Source organism: Lissotriton helveticus, chromosome 3_1 (genome assembly GCF_964261635.1).
Source record: "Lissotriton helveticus chromosome 3_1, aLisHel1.1, whole genome shotgun sequence".
Lineage (NCBI taxonomy): Eukaryota > Metazoa > Chordata > Amphibia > Caudata > Salamandridae > Lissotriton > Lissotriton helveticus.
In genome coordinates this window covers 1,026,764,168-1,026,789,105 of record NC_136061.1, presented here as the reverse complement: position 1 = coordinate 1,026,789,105, position 24,938 = coordinate 1,026,764,168, and the positions used below count along the sequence as shown (strand labels likewise).

General features: G+C 41.9%; 1 protein-coding gene across 1 annotated transcript in view; it reads right to left on the bottom strand.

Annotated features, from left to right (window-relative positions):
• LOC144824202 (dynein axonemal heavy chain 11-like) overlaps nucleotides 1–24,938 on the bottom strand; it is a 3,356,387-nt gene that overhangs the window by 787,987 nt on the left and 2,543,462 nt on the right. The window contains exons 68-70 of the mRNA XM_078683354.1: nucleotides 20,527–20,673; nucleotides 9,154–9,267; nucleotides 8,914–9,057 (exon numbers count right to left, since the gene is read on the bottom strand). Coding sequence (XP_078539480.1) covers nucleotides 8,914–9,057; nucleotides 9,154–9,267; nucleotides 20,527–20,673 — 405 coding nt within the window. The remainder of the gene's footprint in view (nucleotides 1–8,913; nucleotides 9,058–9,153; nucleotides 9,268–20,526; nucleotides 20,674–24,938) is intronic.

Here is a 24,938-nt window from a genome sequence, read left to right as displayed (position 1 = left end):
TGGCACTTGGGGCCAGATGTAGGTCGCCAAATACCGGTCGGTAACGGCCGAATTCGGCCGTTACCGACCGGTATTTGGCTTTTGAGATGTAGGTGGGTCTGAATTTACAGAATCGGTATATTTACCGATTCGGTAAATTTACCACTTCGGTATTTTACCGAATCGGTAAATATACAGATTCTGTAAATCCATATGTAGGTGACACTCCTAAGAGGGCCACAGACCCTTCAGATTCGGTATTTTACCACCCAATCCTATTGGGTGGTAAAATACCGAATTCAGGTGTGCATGCACATCTGTGCATGCACTCCTGTGTCATATGACACACAGACATGCCCTTAGGGCATGTATGTGTGCCACATGGCACACATGCCTGTACTTGGGGTGCTAGAGGGTGTCAAAGTGACACCCCCTGCACCCTTGCAGGATTCAGTATTTACCGAATCTGTAAATACTGATTTGGTATTTCACATTGATTCCTATGGGCTTCAAGGCCCATAGGAATCAATGTGAAATACCAAATCGGTATTTACAGATTCGGTAAATACCGACTCTTACAGAATCGGTGATTTTTTTACCTACATCTGCCTCATTCCTATTTACCGACTCTTAAATACCGATTCGGTATGAGTCGGTATTTAAGAGTCGGTAAATAGGAATTACCTACATCTGGCCCTTGGAGCCTTAGTCATCAATGGGTTGCATCGCTTTTGCACCACCAAATGCGGTGAAAGCGTGACGCAATATTTAAGTTCGATTTATGAAGCCATGCAAGGCCGTTTTGCGCAGCCCTGAGTGGCTTGATAAATATGTAGCAACGCAGCGTAAATTGTTGCTTTGCATTACTCTGCCTCAAGGAGGCATTCCATAGGTTGGTGCATGGGTTTTCCCATCCAACACCCATGGTTTTTGATGCATTCCCAGATTTACCATTACTGGCAGACATGTGAATGCGCCAAAATGCTAGGCACTCCAGGGGAAGCCTGACAAAGAGAAATATATTTATTACTCATTGTTTTTGCTAATTTCTTTGTATGCAGCACACATAGAAAGAGGAAAATGCCTCAGGGGACTGTTTTTGTGCAGGAAGGTGTTTGTTCCTGCACAAAAATAATCCTGCTAACAATGTAGGCACCCTTGCACCAATTTTAAGTCACAATTCTGAGAATGCCACACTCAGAAAGTTGCAAAAGAAACAATTGAAGGACGGAATGCTGGACAATGCAAGCATTCACCCAAAGTCACAAGGATCAGGGTTGAATCCATCATTCTTTTGCTCAACACACCACCCCAGTTTCACCCCTCATCAGCCAGGACAACTTGAATCCAGTGGCACAGTGAGCCCAGGACCCACGTCTGGGCATACCCAGTGCACTTAGGGTGAGAAAGCAAAAGACACACAATTGATGGACGGAATGCAGTCCAAATCAAAACATTCACCCCCAGTCAAGAGATCTGGTTTAAATCCATCATTCTTTTGCTCACCATGCCACTGCAATTTAGAACTGTGACTGGGGGTCAATGCTTGCATTGTCCAGCATTCCGTCCATCAATGGTTTCTTTTGCATATGTCTCCCTAAGTGGGATGGGTATGCCCAGACATGCATCCTGTGCTCACTACACCACTGGATTCAAGCTAGCCTGGCTGATGAAAGGTGAGGCCCTTAAACTGGTCCCAGGATGCTAGTTTCCGGTCCAGGGAGGACGTGGCATGGCAGTTCGGACTGGACTGTTCCCATGTAGAGCAGGGTCAAGGCTGATTTGCATATGGCTGGGTCCGAACTGGAAGGAAGTGGCAAGCAAAATAACGATGGATTAAACCCAGATCTGTGACTGGGAGTGAACGTTTGACAATATTCAACATTCCGTCCATCATCTTTTTGTGTCGCATAAATAATGGACCCTCAGATCCAGCTCTTCAGTACATATTTGGACCTGCGGAAGACACAGAATAAGGACTGCTGTGCTGCCTTGCTGCAAGAAGAACTTTCACTGCACTGCCCTGCTGAGTCGCCCTACTGCCCTCCTGCCTGAGTGAAAAAGATTGGACTTACAAATTGAACACTGGACCACCAGAGTGACTGAAAGGGCTAGTCAGCTGGCCTCGTGATCAGAGACTCAGGGACAGAACAGGCTCCAACAAAATTGAACCCAGCTCCTGGGCTCTGCCAGGTGTGAGTGTTGCCCTTCCAAGTGGCGCCATCCCAGTCCTTGACTCTTGGCAGTGGGCCTGAAGGTGATCTGCCAGCCCAGCTGTGGCCCCAGTAGAACTGCCGCTGTGTGATGCATCTTCAACACAGGCCTTCACATTGCAAGCCCTTCTCGTTCGGGCAATAGTTGGCATGCCAACGTCTTTCTAATTGTCGACATTTCTGTTTTTCTTTCCGAAGATCGTCGGAGAACCAAGGAGCTGTAGGGTTTTGCCTATTTCCTGTTATTTTTTTAATGGGTACTGAGGCTTTAAAAGCATTGTTTAGCCACTTGGAATATTTAGGAGCTGTAGTCTCGGGGGGCCCATGTAGCTGCGGACGGGAGACCTCTAGCTGGGTGCGGAGGGGTTTTCTATCCAATGAGCCCCAGTTTCTTTTAGTCATAACAGGGGTCTTGGAAGTCCCGTTAGGTCCGAAAGATGTGGTTGGGAGAGTAAATTTGACAAACGAGTGATCGGACCAAGTTAGAGGCAGGGTTTCACTAGAGATAAGGCCGTGGACGGAGGTAAAAATGCCGTCTAACGTGTGGCCAGCTTCATGGGTAGGGTTCTGGACCATTTGCCTAAGACCCACTACGCCCAGTGTTACCAGTAGTGCCTCTGTCTCTCTGTTATCCCTATCTTCGAGATAAAAATTAAAATCTCCCAAAATGGTAAATTCATCATTTTGCAGAGTAGGCTCTAGGAGGCTATCTAAGTTAGATGTGAAGTTACTCCTGAAGCCAGGCGGCCGATATAGTAAAATACCCCTAAAAGTCTGCTTTGAGCTAAGCTCAATTATAAAATGTAAGGCCTCATAAAAGGGTGTAGAGGCGGAGTAAAATATGATCAGGAAATGCTCCCTCAGAATAATAGCCACCCCTCCACCTCGTTTAAGTGGCCTGTCAACCCTTAGAGCCCGCTAACCAGCCGGGGTGGCGGTCACAAAGTCCAGGTCGGAGGCTGTTTCTGCCCAGGCCAGCGCAGGGGTTGGGACGCACAATGAAGGCACACGGACTACGTTAGTGTGGTAGTTGGAAGTGACGTGCCCGGAGCGGCAGCCTTCCTTTTATTAGTTCTCCGTGGGCCACGCCTGGCCTGCGGATGTGTTGGGTGTGTGTGCGTTGGCCACTAGACCGCCAACTGTGACAACAATGATGCGGCTGCCTTATTTCATTATTGAAAATATTTATTTGTACCAAAGAACAATTAGTTGAATAATAAACAGCTCCTGAATGAGGCAGTAATGAGTATTTGAGCTCACCTGGCAAGCAGGAAAGGAAGCACTGGATGCAGAGCACAATTATTGCTCACATGTATTCATTAAAAACAATAATCACCCACAAGTGGTTGCTCCAGGATAATAGCTAATTCCCTCGCCTATGCAGTTAGGAATGCGGTGGCAACTGGATGTCTTATCTTTACCTGTACTTTACTGTTTGACTCAGTATAAAATAAGAAATATAAATGTAGTTTGAAAGTGAGGGGATGTCTTTAATTTAGGGAAAGAAGAGGTCGGAGCAGAACAAAAACGTGAACGTAATAGCCATCTTTTTTTAAATGTATCATAAAGTCTTCTTCTTTTACTTGATGGGAGTGATTAATCAGAGGGGGTCATTTTAAGTCACTCACTGCCAGCCATCTATCATGGGAATCTATGCTCGTTTGATGAGAATGGAGCTAGGAATGCTGAAAAGGATGCATGTTGGATGGAGTGCTATCTGAATGACTTTCCTGGAGCTGCGAGGCATAAGTGGGGTCACAGAAGAACTGCAACAAGATCCTGCTGCATAACCTACAGAACCATCATCAGCTGACAAGTAGGCTTGAGCATGGCAGGAAGCATGCAATACTCGTATATTTTGTATTTATTTTACACTGCTTGATGTGTGAGAGGGAGAAGATGAAAGAACTTCGGGTCAGTGACCACCCAGTTGCATAAGATTGTGAGGAGAGACGTAGACCTCCAAATAAAGAAACATTTATACTTGGTAGGGCTTTGCCCAAAGAGCCCTTAATTAGTAAACACTTATTGCCATTCCTCAAAGCACAAAAACGTTGAGCCTACTTTACCATGAACTAACACATGCCGAATGCGTGCAATTTGTATCGAGATTCAGAGCAGATACTGGTATTACTTTACAGTATTGTCTCCTGGTCCACTTGGACTACACATAGAGTTGCTATTTTCTTTCCTTACATTATTTTAAAAAGTTGAAAATGAATCTCCTGTCTAGGAAGGAAAAACGTGTTAACTAACAGACATGCACGTATATTTTGGGTTGTTTAGAATTCAGTTACAAATAGCTAGATTAGCACAAACGAGCCAGGCTTATTTTAGATACAATGTGTAAAGTAATAAGCAGCACACAAACAATAATAAAGGGGACAATTCTATACAAGAAATATCCCACATCAATTTAGAAAAATAGAGTGAATATTAATTAATAAAATGATACCAGAATTCCCAAAATCCAATCAGTAAAACCTGAGATATTCAAATTTAATGTTTTTAGTGAAAATAGCACCTAAAAGCGGGGAGCACCACTCGCAGTCATCTCATCATGGTAAACCAGGAGAAAGTCACAAGTTCAGGCTGACCTCGGTGGAGTGTGGGCACGGATACAGGGACCAGGCTAGTCCTGTTGATAATTTTACCTTCTCAAAGTGAGGCACAAAGAGTTCTGTTAACGGTGGTGGAGCGCGAAGAGCAGGCTGGGCAGAGTGAGCTGCCATCACTGTAGAGCGAAGAGCTGGTTGGGCGTTGCGCGTTGCGTACTTTCGCTGCTGGCGCTTTGTGCTGGATCCCCAATCAACAACAAGAGAGCAAGGGTTTTTATAGAGGAACAATCCCAATCCCCTGCGAGATTACAAATGCGTGAATTGAAAAGTGAGTTAAAATTGTCTTTATTGTTCAATACATTTTAATATGGAGCAATAAGACACGATTAAAAGACCCCTGAGTAGGTTAGATTGACCTGGGGCATCTGGACAGTGACATTTGTGAGACAAGACACGGTCTACATATTTCAGCCTTTTAACGACAATGCTAGGCTTTCTTCAGGACCAAATTCGTGACATGAGGGGTATGCACGCGCTAAGGTGCACCCGTCTCTAAGTCACACATATAACATACCGCGTACTTACGGTACGCCTTTCAGCCTTCTGTGAAAGGTACTGTAAATAATAGATTAAAATCAGTCTGGCCCCTTGGAAACCATGGGGGGGCGTCAGTTATTGTCAAACCATCATCAAACCGGACTGCCAGCCGTCCCACCTAGGAGCCATCCGCACGGAATCCTGAGGTACTTCTAAAAAAGGAATAATATTTTACTCTTTCTTCTCCTTTCTTTCATATCTCTTTTATCCCTTGGTTTGGGGCAACTCCCTCATTTGATTATTGGCTTTGTGTTGAATGACATCACGGGCTGTCGTTGCTCTAGCAAGAAGTGCACATTTTGCATTGCCGGTCATCGCTAGCGGTCACTGTAGTGTGAAGTGTCGGGTCCACCGCAGCTTCATGTTGACAGTCTTCACAGATGGCAGAGTCTCGGCATCAACTGGCCACAACGCTCCACAAGGAAGAGCCCAAAACATCAGGATTTCACCTTTCTTTTTAGGAGGAGCTCAATGATTCCAGTCAAGGGTGCAGGACCTCTTGGGGATCAGGAACACACTCCAGTAGAGGCTCCCATGGCTCCTCCAGGTCGAGTGCAGCCAGTCAGCTGGGCAGTTGCAGGAAGGCATCTGGAGCTTGCTGTGTCCCTGTAGCTCAGACAGGTCAGCCAACTTACCTGTGGAGTCACTCAGGTTATCCTGTGATGAAGGAACCATGTCCAGTCTTCCTTCTCAGAGATCAAAGGCAGTCCTCAAACAACAGGGCAGTCCTCTGGTAGCACTGGATATTCTTCTGTAATGTCTACAGATCCAAGGGTGTTCTGAAGAGTTGATCTGAGGGTCCAGTATTTATACCTTGTGCCAGCCTTTGTTTGTGAGGCATCATCCTGTCCTACCACCACATCTGGTTCTAGAAAGTTCTCCCTTCCTTCCCCTGGCATGTATCTAAGAAGTCTGGGGTGACAAAAGGCTAGTGTCAGGTTTCTTTGTATGTGCTGGAGGCACGTTCTTTGATGCCTCAGTAAGGCAAGGCACAGCTCCACCTTTAGCCATCCTGGCAGGATGTCAATCCTGCACACATATGGCCCCCTTTGTGTCACTGTCTTTGAGGAAAGGACAAACCGTGTTTGAAGGAGAGAGTACAAGCACTTTAATACTGGCTAGGAATGGTAAAGTGATCAGAGTTCTAATGCCAACAGAAAAGGCAAATTCAGCAAAACAGTACAAGTAAAGGCAAAATGTTTGGGGGACTACAACGGCAGGGATGTCAAGTTAAAAGAGTACAAACTGCACTCATGATAAATATGCCACCACTGCACATTCTAGAATTTTTAAAGAAATTATTATTATCATTTAGTATACACTAGTTGACAGCAAGATTGTGTTTATCCTACACTAAATACAGCAACGGCCCGTCCTTAAGTGGAGAAGGGCCCCACCCCCTCACCTTTTGACCGACATAACGAGTGTCTGTTAGGCTGAGCAAAGGTCAGCCTGACAGACACTCTTTATGTTCAGGTTAGACAGCCAGGCACTAGACATGCTAACTGCGTAGGCCCCTGGCTGCCTGACCTGAACTTTGCTGGGCTGGGACATCATCAGCCTGGAAAAGAGCTTTGAAGACATCCTCCTCAAGACAATGGGGGTGTCACTGACAGCCGTGGACCTAGGAGCGAGCTTCGGATGTATGCCCTGACGTGCCCAGACAGAGTGTCTATCAGTGACACCTCATCACAGAGTAGGGTGGGGTCAGCAGTCTCACTGACTCCATCCTACTCTATGACGAGTGATGGACTGCCGCCTCCTTTCATTGCCAATAAACCACAAAGGCTCCCCTCCCCAAGATGCTGCAGCATGAAAACTTTGTTTGGTGAGTGAATGTAGGTATGAATGTGTGTGTAATTGTGAGTGCTTGCTGCAAAAGGGGGTGTGTGTGTGCAGGTGTGTATGGATGTGAGCGAGTGTGCATGTGTGCATCTCTGCCTGCCTGCCACTGACTAATTAAATATTACTGACCCTTGACATAAAGACAGTCACTAATAACGTAAACTAACAACTATGGACCTCATTTACAAGGACATTTCAACACCAGTGTGTCACTTTTTTTGGTGCACTGGTGGTTCAGTGTGCCTGCCCATATTTACAAGGCCACGTAAAATCACCCTGCGTGACTTTTCATGGCCTTGTAAATATGGGCCCACATCACATATTACTCTGCGAGAAAGGGGCATTCCATAAGTGTTGCTGTTGGTTTTCCAACGCAACATCCATGGAACCTGACACATTCCCAGATTTACAAAATTTTGTAAAACTGGGAATACGTCAGAATCCTACGCCTCCCCAGGGGAGGTGTAGGAGTTTCGCAAGGAGTAGAAATACTTTTATTTCTGCTCATTTTTCCTCTTTCTATGTGTGCTGCAGAATAGAAAGAGGAAAATGCCATTAATGATTGATCATCCCCATAACGCAGGCACTCTTGCAACATGATGCAAGGGTGCCTGCATTGGTGCATGGCAGCCAATCGTGCATCCGGGCAGGGGAAAGCACACGGATTGGTCATATTGCTGTTAATATGACGCATCTGTGAACTTTTCGTCATTGTTTTGCAAATGACGCCCTATGTGATCATCTGAATTTCGTACACAATTGAAGTCTCTTTTTAGCCATTGGTTGTTTTGTGTGTCTGAGAGCCCTCAAAGTAAACACCCCGAATGATTAAATGATTGGTAGATTAAACATTTCTGTCATGCACAGGTGGTTTTGATTTTGTTTGTTTCCATTATTAATTAGTGTTAATGAACAAGATGTAACCTCAATTTTTGAATAATGGTTGATGTTTTAAATATCATATAACAGCTTAGCAGCCCAATAATTGTGTGAAATGTTTTCTTATGATGCCATTAAAGGATCAGTGCTGTCACTGCTGCTACCCATGTGACTTTGATAAAAATTATGCCACTGGTCTGAAGCTGTGGAGACGGCAGTGCATGTTGTTTTGTTCTGTGAGCACAGTTTCTGCTGTTTTCTTGACATTTACAACCCACTTTCTCCATCCCTTCCTATCGCTGCCCATTCCAGGCAGAAGGTGTGAACTGGGAGAGCAGATATGTCTATTACATTTCTGGGCAGGACATGGATTGTTTCAGTATTCCTGGAAGCCAGAATGTGTCTGGATCCAGTATCCGATGACATAATATTCGCATCAAGCACACATTCCTGCCGCAGTGCCACAGACCCTGATTCTGAAATGTGCCACTGTTCCCATGCCACCTACCTTACTCATTTTTTTTTCAAAACGTAGTTTATTGATTTTCTTGCACATAACATACATGGACATTAATATCGCCCTCACCATCCCATACCCCGTGACAATACAGCATGGTCGGTCATCAGTTTGTATTACCAAAATCGCTATTCAAGTAAAGTTCCGAATTTTCAACCCCAACAACCCCCAGACTACCCTTGTCGCCCCCAACCTCCTCCCCAGAACCCCGTTACCAACGCCAGAAGTTGTGTCCAATCTCCCTATCGTGTATGCGTAGGATCGAGAGTTTGCTCGCCTGCCTGATGCCCTGTCATGCCCAAGGTCAAGTCTCAGTCCCACCTACCTTACTCATGCACACTTTTGCCACCTTCCAGCTTCTGTCTTTTGGAATTTTGCCATTGGGAGCAAGAAGAACAAGGACAGCGGCTGTGACGTTGGTAACTGCAGCAGGAGGATTGGGGAAGGTCTTTAACTCAGTCAAGTTTAACTGGGAAAAAAAACACACATATTCACACAATGAATGATTAATTTGGATTCTTTCAAAGGTTGTCATACAGAACTACTGCCCTTTAAGGTCCATTACCCTATTTAAAGTGTTTAGGGCAGCGTTTGCAGCCATCAGCGCTGGCTCTGCTTTGGCAAGATCACTCTCCGATTCCTGCTGCTGCTTGGTAACTTCTTCTTGAATGGCAGCCACCTGCAGTAAAACGGCAAGGATTAAACAGAGCTACATGAACACAGCTTGAGGTTTTGAAAAACCTGAATCACTGTTTTTAGTGCATTGTTTTTATTTAAATATAAGGATGCGCATTATGGTGGAAGCTGCCTCAACAGTATCCTAGAGGTAATAGGCTGTAGGAAAAGGCTGCTGAATCAGCCACCGTGCACGGGGGTGGAAAACATTCAAAAATGGTGTCTTCACAAATAGCATGATGAACATGAAACAGACCCTTGTGAATGAAGATTTGGAACCATATAATCCAATAACAAAATGGCGTGAAGGTCGTAAACCGGAAAAACTGTTAACCCTTGATGCATTTTTGTGGAATGTTTATTTTATTGTTAGTATCTCATAACAATCAGTGTGAGGAGCCTATCTTATGTGCTGTTCTGCTTCTAAACAAGTCTACGAGAGCCTCTATGGTTTAAAGGTAGGCCTGCTTAAGATGGATGCTTCAGATTCTTGTGGTTTTTTTTTTAGATCAGACTACTTTACCTGAGTTGTTAGCAGCCCAGTGAGAAGGCCTTTTTGCTTTGTTGACTAATTCACTGCTTTATGCTATTAACGCAATTTCTAACGGTAAGGAGCCTGACTGAAGTGGAATTCAGTCTGCGCTAAATAAAGAACACCTGCCACAATTTGGCTGTATGTCAGAATATCGATCAAAAAAATATTGTTCAAGAAAAATATCAGAGGCAGTGAGAATTGTTTAGCACAAAATGTAAGACTCACTACTCTGCTAATATACCTCCCTATTCTTTTAACTGTGATAAGTGACATTCTTAAGAGATCAAGATTATCCCCATCGTGGAATATTGCTAAAAGAAATTTTTTTTTACAAGGGTAATCTCCCATTGCATAGCCTTTTATAGACCAATATCGTTTATGTGTGCTGATGCTAAAATCTGTGCACCTTTATCAACAATAAGCCACAATTTGGCGTTGTCTCAGGGTGCGTCACTATGGTTAATATGAGCCTTTTTACATATCTCAGTAATGAACACCAGCTAATACATTACGTTCATAGCCATAGGTGTCAAGAAGGCTTCAAAAAGGGTTGCATGGGCATATCTTTGGGGAGTACTCGGAAGGCTGGGAATAGCATTACATGTAATAATTAAAACTGTACTCCATCCTCCGTAACCCCATCACTGCCAAACTATTCGAAACAATGAATGGACAGTGACCAGTGTCACAAAATATGCTGATTTGATTTAACAGCTCGGGGGGCGATAACTATAGCAAAACACAAGACCGGGCTTGGCCGTCCGTCACTCCGGTTTCTGATCCTTCAGCCTGATTAGGAGACCCAGTGGAGCACGGAAACCCTCTCAGCACCGTACCGGGACATGAAGCCTCACTCAACATCTGCTCCTGGAATGTGCCAGGTTTGCACCAGAAGCTATATAAACATGTTCGTGTCTACCTGCGTAAATGTCATATCCTCATCCTGCAAGAAACCTGGTTAGAAGCATCAACCCCCGTAGCTGGCTTTTTAGAAATGTTCACCCCTGCCAGTAAGATGGCCTCAAAAGGGTGCCTGAAGTGCGGGTTAGCCAAGTATGTAATCACCAAGGTCCCCTTCGATATTGAGGTCCTACATAAATACAAGTGTTGTACCAAATAACTTACGTAATTATCTGATTCAGTAGCTATTTCTCTACTGCATTCATTATCTAGCAGGGTACACATCACAGGTATACACGCTCCCTGGCACTGTATTTTTCTGTACATGGACGCTTCACATTGTCTCTTTCCAATCACTAACCATACCTTCAATTCAGTGAGCAAATTCATCGCCCAAGGTACTTGTGCAGATGATATCTTAATCTATTCCACAAATCCAGGTATATACAACATTAGGGAAAGTTGAGCCTATTGCTTCTAACTTTGGGACATACTGTGGTTAATGACTTTTTATACTGAAAACTCAGAACTTGATAACTGATAATGTTAAAGGTCAGGATCCCTCGGGGGTAGAGCAGATTAGATACGTAGTGTTAGAAATGGGGGTCTCTCATTGGCAGAGGTAGGCACCTTTGTCCAAATAGGGCCGCTTTCTTCTAGTCAGGATAAGGGGGTACACTACCAAAATAACCCCTGCTCACCTCCTTGGTAGCTTGGCGCGAGCAGACAGGCTTATCTCAGAGGCAGTGTGTGAGGCATTTATGAACACATACAGTAAAACTGTGAAAACACTACAAATAGACACCACACCAGTTTAGAAAAATAAGTAATCTTTATCCACACCAAAACAAGACCAAATGACAAAAATCCACAATACAGTTATCAATATGTCCTTAAAAATAGGTTATTCACTCAAATAAACCTTGTAGTAACAAAAAACTCCACCTGGAGTTATAACGACGCTGTGATAGATGAAAATCTCAAGGTACGCCGTTGACCGTGAGGTGGGTGGTGTCTGGCCCGGAGTCAAGCAGACCCACAAAGAACAGTACCTTCGAATTGATAAAAGCAAAGACGGTGCACGACGTCGGGGAGGTGATGCTTCGTTGGCCCCTGCGGCATCTGATCCTTACGACCCCAGGGGGGATGATGCCTCTGTTTCTTACAGCTGCGCAGGGGAGGTGAGACATTGGTTCCTTAGTGTGACAGGGAGATGATGTCACGAATGGCGGCAAGGCATCAGTTCCTTAAGACGGTACGATGTCAATAGATTCGGGAGTCACCCACGTGGAGGATCGGACCCGCATTGATGAAGCGCTGGGGTCGATGAAGAAGGGACTGTGGTGCAAGTCGGGATGGTGCGTCGTGGACGACACGAGTGGTGTCCTTGGCTCCGGTGCAGGCGGTAAACAGTCAAAATATCGAGTAAAAAATATCGAATGGACATAATATCGAGTTTAAAATATAGAATGGACAAAATATCGAATGGACAGAATATAGACATCAAAAATATCGTTTTTAAGGTAAGTAATGTAATATCGAATGTTAAAAATATAGAAAGTTAAAATATCGAAGTATATAATATAGGTTATTAAAATTATCGAATTTTTAATAATATCGAATTTTTTATAGTGTGTTTTATGTTATTATATGTGTGAAAAGTGTGTATTTATGTTATAATTTATTTTAATTAATTAATTTTGTTTTTTTAATTTTTGCGTAATTTAATTCTGTAGCGGGTTGTGGGTTTATAGGGGAATAGGGTGGGAAGTAATTTAATTATAATTAATTATGTAAATTTATTTATTGGTATTTATTTTTAATTAACTGTTAATTAATTTATATTTGGTACTTAATTAAATTTTAATTGGCAATAAAATTTAATTAATTGATTAATTGCTAATTATGTTAATTTTACTAATTTATTTTCTGTAGCGGGTTGTGGGTTTTGTAGGGGAATTGGGTGGGAAGTAATTCATTTATAATTAATTAAATATGTAACATTATTTATTGGTATTTATTTAGAATTAATTGTTAAATAATTTTTTATGGGTAATTAATTACATTTTAATTGTAAATTTATTTTTTTAATTGATTAATTGCTAATTATGTTAATTTTAATAACTTATTTTCTGTAGCGGGTTGTGGGTTTAAAGAAGAATAGGGTGAGAAGTAATTTATTTATAATTAATTAAATAATTCAATTTACTTAATTGTATTTAATTTGAATTAATTGTTAATTAATTTTCATTTGTTAATTAATTAATTGTTAATTTGTAATTAATTTGTATTAATAGGTAACTAATTGTAATAATTAATTTTAAATTGTAATTTTAATTGATTAATTATTTTATTATATTAAATTGGTAATTGCTTTTAATTAATTTTTTATAGATATTAATTTATATTATTTTAAATATTATATGAAGTATTTACTTTCACTACTGTTGCACTCTCTGGAGTGGAAATAGTAATTTTTACCCCTACGCTATCCAACGCTTTCCCTACTGTTGCACTCTTTGGAGTGGGAATAGTAATTTTAACCCCTACGCTATCCAACACTTTCCCTACTGTTGCACCCACTGGAGTGGGAATAGTAATTCTACCTCTACGCTATCCAACGCTTTCCCTACTGTTGCACTCACTGGAGTGGGAATAGTAATTTTTACCCCTACGCTATCCAACGCTTTCCCTACTGTTGCACCCACTGGAGTGGGAATAGTAATTTTTACCCCTACGCTATCTAACGCTTTCCCTACTGTTGCACTCTTTGGAGTGGAAATAGTAATTTTAACCCCTACGCTATCCAACGCTTTCCCTACTGTTGCACTCTTTGGAGTGGGAATAGTAATTTTAACCCCTACGCTATCCAACGCTTTCCCTACTGTTGCACTCTTTGGAGTGGGAATAGTAATTTTTACCCCTACGCTATCCAACGCTTTCCCTACTGTTGCACTCACTGGAGTGGGAATAGTAATTTTTACCCCTACGCTATCCAACACTTTCCCTACTGTTGCACCCACTGGAGTGGGAATAGTAATTCTACCTCTACGCTATCCAACGCTTTCCCTACTGTTGCACCCACTGGAGTGGGAATAGTAATTTTTACCCCTACGCTATCTAACGCTTTCCCTACTGTTGCACTCTTTGGAGTGGAAATAGTAATTTTAACCCCTACGCTATCCAACGCTTTCCCTACTGTTGCACTCTTTGGAGTGGGAATAGTAATTTTAACCCCTACGCTATCCAACGCTTTCCCTACTGTTGCACTCTTTGGAGTGGGAATAGTAATTTTTACCCCTACGCTATCCAACGCTTTCCCTACTGTTGCACTCACTGGAGTGGGAATAGTAATTTTTACCCCTACGCTATGCAACGCTTTCCCTACTGTTGCACCCAGTGGAGTGGGAATAGTAATTTTTACCTCTACGCTATCCAACGCTTTCCCTACTGTTACACTCACTGGAGTGGGAATAGTAATTTTTACCCCTACGCTATCCAACGCTTTCCCTACTGTTGCACCCACTGGAGTAGGAATAGTAATTTTTACCCCTACGCTATCCAACGCTTTCCCTACTGTTGCACTCTTTGGAGTGGGAATAGTAATTTTAACCCCTACGCTATCCAACGCTTTCCCTACTGTTGCACTCTTTGGAGTGGGAATAGTAATTTTTACCCCTACGCTATCCAACGCTTTCCCTACTGTTGCACTCTTTGGAGTTGGAATAGTAATTTTTACCCCTATGCTATCCAACGCTTTCCCTACTGTTGCACCCACTGGAGTGGGAATAGTAATTTTTACCCCTACGCTATCCAACGCTTTCGCTACTGTTGCACTCACTGGAGTGGGAATAGTAATTTTTACCCCTACGCTATCCAACGCTTTCCCTACTGTTGCACTCACTGGAGTGGGAATAGTCATTTTTACCCCTACGCTATCCAATGCTTTCCCTACTGTTGCACTCTTTGGAGTAGGAATAGTCATTTTTACCCCTACGCTATCCAACGCTTTCCCTACTGTTGAACTCTTTGGAGTCGGAATAGTAATTTTTACCGCTACGCTATCCAACGTTTTCCCTACTGTTGCACTCATTGGAGTGGGAATAGTAATTTTAACACTCTTGCTATGCTACGGTAATAATATAGTATATTTTTTAATAATATTATGTTTATATATATATATATGTTTTAACAAATAAAATTGTATTATTTTTTTATAACTTAAATTAATTATTTAATAATTTTAAGGTTATTTAAGTATTCTTAAATATATTTTAGTTATTTATTGTTAATATTTTTTTAATTGTACATTAATTTTAATAAATTTGATATTTTTACAAAGTAAATATTTTTAAACGATATTTTTGATTCGATATTTTTGTACTTACCTGTTTGTAGATAGGACTTCGATATTTTTGTAGTCGATATTTTGGAGTCGATATTTTAAATGCCTATATTTTTGTAGTCGATATTATGTCAGTGATCCGGTGCAGGCAGCGGCCTCAATGACGGCTTTGGAGTCAATGCGACATGGCGTCTGCAGGTGTCATCTAAAATCCAGACATGCAATACACAAACCTAGCAGAGGCACACTGGATGGTTAAGCAAGAAAATACCTACTTTCTATAGGTGGTAGTTTCAAACACTGAATGAAAAAGTCACCCTAACTAAAAGATGCACTTTATCATTCTGAGTTCAGGCATACTAAACTTTATTTTTCTACCTTATTCCCAGGGCCAGTTATGTTTATAAGATGTTGTAAACAAACTCCCCAATCTGTCCTCGTGGGAACAGGTAGGCTTGCAATAGTGAAAAACAAAATTGGCAGTAATTCACTATCAGTGCATTTCCTACCTTTCACATACAATGAACCCTGCCCACAGGAGTACCTTGGCCCTACCTTAGGGATAACTAACATTTAGAAAAGGGAAGGTTTAGGGACTGGCAAGTGTGTGCACTTGCCAAGTTGACATGGCAGTCCCATACTGCACACAGGCTCTGCAATGGCAGGCCAGAGTTACATTTTACAGGCTGCCTCGGTGGGTGGCACAGTCAATGCTGCAGCCCACTAGCAGCATTTGATTTACAGGCCATGGGCGCACATAGTGCACTATACTAGGGTCTGACAAGTAAATCAAATATGCCAATCATGGTATCACTAATCCATAATAACAATTTACAAAGGGAGCACTTGCACTTTGGCACTGAACAGCCGTGACAAAGTGCCCTAAGCATCTAGACCAGCAAAACGGAGTCCAACACACAGCAAAAACACAGGAGGCAGCAGCAAACTATGGAAGGGAGACCCACGCCAATGGTGTCAGGTCTAACACGCAGGTATTAAACTACTAATCAATACACTAAAATATATTCATTTAATTACGACCCCATCTTCATGGCTGCCTTTAAAGTCTTGTGAAAGTTGGAAAATGTATCATTGTCACTGTTGTGTTGGTTGAATATGATTAACACTGTGATGTGCGGTATCACTTAAATTGTCTTTGTTATGTTTGCCTGTGGCCATAAGAAACATAGCTGGGTAGTCTGTTTTTGGCAGCAATCACGTATCCGTGGAGGTTGTGATGGTGAATCCACTTCTTCGTACAATCTGTCAGAAGACTTTTTGACTCCATGGCAGGAATTATTTTTGCTATTTACCGTTCAGAGGGTATTTTAATATGTCCCAACATTCAACATGGTAGGAGGACCCCTTCCTGTTAGTTGAAATTTTTCAGTGTGTTTTTGCAATCTTTCCTTTCTAATTTATCAATTTTTTAAATCAATTTCTAGCTAGCAAAATGGTCCTGACGGTAGCTCTTGTACCAACTTAGGGGTTTACAAAATTCCTGATAAGTCTGGTTATGGTTACAATAATTTCTCAGTATACGTATCACTCCCTTTTTTGACTTTGAAAAGACTCCATGGAAAATACAACAGTGCCAAATGACAGAGGCTGTCAATAATGATTTATTACTCTTCGGAATTGTGGTCACAGTTTGTATTGTTGGCCGCCATTGAAAGGATCACATTACACTGCTTGTCAGAGTGTGACAATATGAAAGCCTAGGTGTTTACCACTTTCAAGAGTTAGGGGCATATTATCAAGAAACGACGTTAAAATTATCGCCGCTTTAGCAGCAGTTTCCTGCCGCTAAAGCGGCGATAGTGGGCTTGATAATATGCCCTTGTGAATTCCTATAGAAGCCTATGTTCTGGTGTGAACATGGGCTTCTATTGGAACTCTCTACGGCATATTATCAAGTCCATTATCGCCACTTTAGCGGCAGTTTCCTGCTGCTAAAGCAGCGATAATCTTAACTCCGTTCTTGATAATATGCCCCTTAGTACCTCAGTCACATTTCAGTTTTTGATGATGTGGGATCCCTTTTACGTGGAAAGGTTTATGGATCTATTATTGATTGAATTTCATTGTTTTTTTCTTTTGTATTCAATGTGGCTGCAACACCTATCTACATTTAACCCCTTAACCGCAGCGGCAATTCTGCCGCGGGGCGGGCGTTCTAATGGGTGAGCGGGGCTGTGACGGCTGTTGGCCGTTCGCAGCACTAGGGAGCGCGGAAGTGGTTAAGAAAAAACTTAAAAGAAAAGAGAATGTTAAAAAAGAAAGAAACTGTTCCTCTAAAACGTTTTAAACAGGTCACTAAAGTTTTTCTCAGACTTGTAAATATAAATGTGCTGGATTTGTAAAGCACACGGCTGCCCGTGAGCGTCCCGGTGCTTGCTTAGGGAACCCGTCCTGGTATTCCCCTGTGAGAAACCCCGGCAGGGTGTCCACAAGGTGAAAACCAGGCATCCCGCCGCGAGGGGCCGTAATGGAGATTAAGCAAGCTATTGCCCAGAGTCGCAGAGTGTGACCCCGTGAGTTGAGTAGGCACCAGAGCGAGAATTGTCGAGTCCGTGGAATTTTGTGAGCCCAAGACCCGCCGAGGCGGGGAATCGAACCCTGGTCCACGGTCGATCTCAGCTTCCGGGTCTGCCGCCTCTAACCACTGAGCCACGCTTCTCCACTAACTTCTGCACATACTTTCTGACACACATTCATGCTTAGTAGCACATAGCAGATGGTCAATGTCCGATACCAATACATGTGAAGGGGAGAATCTAGCATGGTCAATGCATATCAAAAGGAATGTGTATTTGAAGGAAGTCCCGTTTTAAGAAGCTGCATAGCCAAAATCAGATTTTTTTCTGATCTAATAGTTCTTAGACTTTTCAGAAAGTAACCAGTTTTTTTAAATACAGGAAAAAATGTCTACCTACGTTTTGAGGTGGGTGATACAGCACAGGAGAAAATAATTTAACAAAAACACACATTGCATTAATATTTCCTATCAAATGTATTATACTATCAAAACTGATTGAGGTACACTTTTCACAAACAATAGTTTGTCAACATATAAACGGTTTTGCATATGTACACCACTAACAGCATGTTAGTCTGTCAGCTTCCAGAGTCCCCAGTACAGTTCAGAATACAAAATAATTTTTCATTAATTCGACAGAAAGTAACACCTAAGGTTGTACTAGCAGCTCCCACTCTGGACATCATACGGAACAACCGCAAGGAACAATTGTATTAAGTGGGGTGATGTAACATGATTTGAATTTTTCCAGAGGAATTTAAATACTGGGTGTGTTTTGTTTTTAAGAGCTAAAGTGCATCATTCTGTTATGCTAGTTAAGCGACCAATAATACATCTAAGGCGTTAATGGTAGAATCTATGTAGTGTTTGTGTAAGCTTATCACCTAGTGCTAAGTTAGCAAACATTTGTGTTGTTTATATTTTACATCTACAATTACATTTCAGCGGAACAGAAGCCAATTCATCAACATGATTTTTCATTGAATTAACTGGTTTTGGTTTTCGTATTTATCATAACACATATTAAATGGTAACCATAGCCGATATAAGGTATGTGTTAGAGAAAGGAATAGCTTGAATTGCCTGTTTGGGTGTGTTTTTAATTGTAAACCAAGCCATTGACGCTGAAGATCACGCACTAAAAGATGCCAGATTTGCAAAAAAGCTAAATACTATATTCATGTACTCAATGTGATATTGGTGTACATAGGTTTGTAACCAAGCATTTTCATGATAGTGGTGTTTCATAGCTGATGCTTTCCCTGCACACTAAAAGGTGAGAGCTAAAAGAGTCTCCTCAAAGTGTTAGGATTGAACACCAGGGATTACAGACGATGTATGTAAGAGATAGCTTGGATACCAGAAATGATCTTGTATCATAATGTCACAATGGACACAAGTTCACAAAGAGCAACTATGAAGATGCCTGTGAGTATCTTAGATTTACTCCAGCTATTTTAGGTTGTCTTAGCATCGATTTATTCCGGTGCAAAATCATCCCTGTTTAGGCCTAGTGCATGAGATAATTTGCAGAGATTTGTTAAAATGCATCTCCCAGATAATTTGATATCTGTAGATGTGCTCCAGTTGTAATATTTGTGAATATGGTGTAAGAAGCAGGTGTAACTCTTGAATTCTCAAAGGCTACCAGAGACCTGCTCTGTCGCAATATCTTAATAAATAAAGCACAAAAGTAACTCTGTGGTGTGGTACTGGGGCCAGCATTAACGATTCTGACAGGCACCTCCTACTGTGTTAACAGGGGATATGAGTTTTTTCCACAAGAATGGGGACTAACACAATGACCCAGGAGTACTGGGTCCATTTCTGCATGTTTCCCCCTTATGGGGGAAATAACAGGATAAAATCTGGACACATTTACCACCTGCTGTAAGCAGGTTGTAAATGTACTGGCAGCTCTTTTTTTGGGGCCCTCTGGGAATGGGGACGGTGGCGTGTGGGAAGAGTTTTATTTCCTTCAGCTGAGAACAGAATTTCACCTAGGTGTCAGGAGGGCAGAGTAACTTACTTCAGCCGTGGAAAGGTTTTTATGCTGCCCACCATGCTGAACTATGAGGGGCTATAGCAGCTGCCCAGAGCCCCTCTCAAGTCTTCGGACAAGTTTACGAAGAACTGGAATTATCGAGTAGTCAGTTTGAGGACCTGATAATTACTGGCCCAGAGACACCAGTAAACTTGTAGTTTACGAAAATGACATAGTTACGCTACAAATTACTAGCTGCACATTGGTGTGATTGATTTCACACTACAGATTCTACATGTGTTCTACATATCAGTAACCATTCTATGTTGGTCATATAAAAGTGCAGGACACCAATGATTTACGCTCAGTGGGGGATTGTAATGGCGTAAGGACACGATAAAAGGAATACAGGGACATATTATCAAGAATGGCGTTAAAATTTTCGCCGCTTTAGCGGCAGTGGCGATAATGAGCTTGATAATATGTCCTTGAGAATTCCAATAGAAGCCCATGTTCACACCAGAACATGGGCTTCTATGGGAATTTACAAGGGCATATTATCAAGCCCATTATCGCCGCTTTAGCAGCAGTTTCCTGCCCCTTAAGCGGCGATAATTTTAACGCCATTTCTTGATAATATGCCCCTAAATATCCTCAACCTATGTTATAAGGACATTGCAAGTCATCTTAGAGTTTTATGAACTTACCCTTTGGCCTCCTTCCTATTAAAGGTCATGGACTCCTCCTTGTCTTTCAGTATTTTCATACTGTAAGGTAAACGGTTCCTTGTCCCATTTATATTAAGAAACTATTGGTTTGAGCAGATTACACGTGTGAATAAAAAGACATCCATTCGGTACATATCATTTGCATACACACGCTATTTATTGCAACCAAAATGTAACTGAACCACGAGACGCACTACTGAATAAAATATCAAACTGAGTATGCAGTACACACCCTCTGCTCCTCTGCATCCGCCACGGATTTTTCTTGATTAAGTTTTTCAGTCTGTTGTCCTATCTTGGTGATAAGTGCTTCGGTGTCTTTATTCCTCTGATGAAGTTCTACCTCTTGAGTCGCAAGTTTAGACTTCAGATCTTCCACCTGGAGGTTTTGCAAAAAAAAAAAAATAATTACTTATGTTTTTGAAAGCTTTAAACTAATCTCAATATTCGTTTAAAAAAACACTGCCGACGGCTTCACTTAGCATTGGGTATTAACTGGCGCCCCTCTAGAGATTATACAATCATGTTTCAATAAAAGTGCTGCCTCGGAGCCAGGAAAATAGATTTTACACGATAATAAGCCTCATATCCAATGGCATTTTTGTGTCACTGATGTAACTATTATTCTTAAGAAAAATCATACTAAAATAGGCACAATACAGAAAGACCTGGGACCTAATTAGGCTACGAAATCATGAGAGATGGCAGCCACCCCGAGTGCTGTAAACTTTCTTTGAAGAGACTGACACAGGCAGAGGTTTCAAGTTTAGATTTAAATGGCTAACACGTGTTCTGAAATGTATACTAATACAATAAGAACATAACACACTGAACAATGAGTGAAATAAAGTTATTTAAATGCATTGTATTGTAGTAGTGAGTGAAGTAGTGCTGCGACTGAGTGATATTGGTTATGTAATGATTACACAGCGCAGTGCAGCTGCCGCAAATGCTGTGCTGCACTGCGTCAGAAGGTAAGACTCCTTTGCGCCATGTTGCAAAGGTGTCTGCTTTTGGTCTAGCATAGGTTTTGTACTGTAAGGTTACCCTTCCAGTACAAAATACCATGCTTAGACTAACTTTAGACTAACTTAGACTAACTTTAGACTAACTATTGTCCCTCTTTCTATGTGTGCTGTAAAGTGCAGCACACGTACAAAATTGGAAAAGGAAGGAGAAATGAAAACATTTCTACTTCCTTGCGCCTACTTCAAAAGGGCGCAGCTTTCTGATGCTACATCCAGTCTACTTTATTTAGTAAATAGGGGTTACCATCAGAAACCTTGGGTGGTTGCATGGGAACGCCCATGCTCCACCCCCTTGGCGCTAAGTAATGCAAAGCAACACTATGCACTTCTTTGCGTTACTTTCACATCATTTCCAGCGCTAAACAATCTTAGTGCTGGAAAGTAAATTGGAAAAAAAAGATTTTGCGCCAATTTGCATCACTTTTGTGATGCAAACACGGCGTAAAATCTTAGCAAATCTCCCCCTAATTTTGCTGTAAGAAGTAGTAATAGTATGATGTGACTTGTAGTGCAGAAGTCCTAGTTTTGTACTTGTACTGCTGAGGTGGTGGTGTTTGTCATGTGTGAGGCACTTGCTAGAGGTAGAGTGGTTATTACTGGAAGCAGGAATGGGAAGACAGCAAGTCTAGCTAAAAGATCAATGTTCTCAATGCACTGTTCAATGCCAGAACTGGTGCACAGTCACCCACATAGATACACAATGCCAGTGTTTGGTTTGTCCTAGCCAAAAAGCCATGGGAAGCTCTTGACAAGGTCTGGCAATATATATATATTTATATATATCATATATATATACTGTGGGCAGAATGGCCCTGAAGCAGATCGAAGAAGGCTCTCAGGGGATGGACATCTCATGTTTTGGCAAAGTCTACCAGAGAAGGGCAATGTATGTATATTTTTTTTAAAGATGTGCAGTAGGCCTAGAACCATAAGCCTTATGGATAATATTCGGGTCAATTGATTGATTATTGCACTACGTAGTATTACTATTATTTTCTTTTTTATTCACCAATTGTTGCTTGTCCATTTAAAGGAAAACTCTCCTAAATGCAGAGTGTCACTTTCACAGGCAACTGATAATACAGGGTTTCCTATTTAGGGACCGATTACGATCTCGTCCGGAAAGCATTCCTACCAAATCGGTCCCGGAATGCTTTGCAGACGACTTGGGTTAGGTGAGTACAACCAAGCGATTTGGATGTATCCCGATGCGTCCAGATACGATTCGGTCGAACTCCCATCGACTTCAATGTGAGCATGTGTCCCGAATGAGAACACAGGCTCCCCTTGAAGAAAGGGGTGGCTGGGGAAAACCTTGCACCCATGGTGCCTGCCACACTTTCCAACCCCGCTTTCTAACCAGAAAGGGGGGGACCCTTGGGTACCACCACGGACCCGATTCAGAGGGCCCCGGGTGCAAGGGGGCTACTACAGATTCCAGCAGCCGATTCATTCCGAAGCAACCGAATCGGAACGGCTGTCCAAATCGGTCATCGTAATCGCTCACTTGGAAACCAAGTCCATACAGCTATATGATTCGGGTCCAAAAGACGCAACCTGTCCGAATGCCTTTCGGAACCAATTCGGACAGCCCTATAGATTTACAGGCCTCGTAATCAGTCATTGGGAACTGTGTACCATTCGATCAGAAACAAGGGATCCGAATTGGATTCGACAAACCCGAATCCAATCCGGAGCCCTTCCAAACTGGATCAACCCCTAAGACTCTGTTGCTGCTTAGAAATTGAAATCTACTGTGCTTGTGACATAACATCATTACCAGGAAATAAGAAAGTGTGTGTAGTTTTCCCCAATACTTTGTTTTGAGTGCCAAAAACAAATTCATTAGTGAGAGCAGATGGTGTAAGGTAAGAAATGTTCCTTCAGAAAACATCAGCGTGCTTTGTAATCAACATTTAGAGGTCAGATCCTACGAAACAAAGGTCTTGAGCTGGATACTAGAAATATAGGGATAGGTCACACCTGTCTATATCAAGACAGGCATGACCCATGGAATATCATTGAATTATTTTGCACATTTACCATTCTCGGTGCATTTGTTTTTCTTGCACCCATCTACCACTCATAAGTGTAAATTGCTTTGATGCCTTTTAAATTTGTGACAGTATTTCTATGTGGGTAAAAACAAGATCATTCCTAGAGATACAACAAGTTTTTAGAAAAGGGTAACTTGTTCATAAACTCTTTTCATTTGTGAATACTTCACCATTAAAGGGGCCTTTATGTGCAACATTCTTAATATGCTGGACGGAACAGTGCATGTGTATCTGCAGGGGAACAGCCTTTACACAGCGGGCATTACCACGCGCTGCCATTACTACGCTGCTTTTACAACGCAAGTCGTTTCAACGACTTGCGCTGGAGGGCGCTGTTGGACAAGGAATAATTTAATTTTCTATTCCAACACCTTCCCTACTGTAATGTGGGCTGGAGTTGGAATAGAAAATTAAACTATTCCACTATCCAGCGCTTACAGCGCAAGTCGTTGTAACGACTTGGGTTGTAAAAACAGCGTTGTAATAGCACGCGTGGTAATAGCCCGCGTTGTACTATCATACAACCGTTTCTGCCATGCACCGCTAAACACTAGGGATCTGATTGACAAAGGTAAATTCTGAGCATCTCAGTCATGCCCCTCATATACTAGGGGCCTGATACACAAAGGTAAATTGAGAACATCGCAGCCACAAGGGCAGAGAAATCCACGCTCATAAATCCCACTCAATGGATAGGAAAGGGGTGTTCCAAGGCAAAGTCTGCCTTGGAAATTTGGGATAATCCACAAACTTGTACATTTGTGGACATTCCCAAACTTTAATCTGACCCTTTGACACACTGCAAATGCTATGAGCAATTCCTCTTCTAAGATGGGAAAATGAACTGATCAACCCTACATTTTCATTGCTGGCTACAATAGATTCTTCTGTTACCTGCCAGTTGTTTTATTCCAGTCATTTTGACCATTTGTACAATTTTATTAATTTAGGAAAGATCAAGTGAGTAGTTGAAGCTAAACATCTATCAATCCAAGAAGCGGACTTACTGGCACAAATGGGACAAAACGTAAATTGTCATTGCGATAAAGAAACACTTTGAAGATCTCTTGTTTTTTGGCCCTGACCTACAGATTTTTCTATAGCTATTTTATGGGTGTCAATCCTACTTTTTACCTTTAACAGCATATTGATTATGAGAAGTTCCCCCCCCCGAGGTAAAAGTGTGCTATATTTTTACCAATCTTTAAGAAAGGAAGAATTATCGTCACATTTCAGTAATTGATACACCACAGAAATGTTTCAAAGTAACCCTATTAATTTTCCAAACATGGCTTGATTCTAATTCCAACATTTTACCAGCTCATGCTTGTTTTATGCTAATTGTGGGTAACATTGAACATCGCTTAATGTTGACCACCTTTGTTGAGAAATATATCGCTCAGAAAAAGGGAATCCTCTATAGGATTTTTAGATCTGAAAATGGCATCAGACGTCATAGAACATAGCACCTTGTGAGTATCCTGCCGGAATATTGTATTTTAAATATTCTGTTTTGGAATATGAAGCAAAACCTCCTCAGTGTAGTGGTTCAGTTCAGC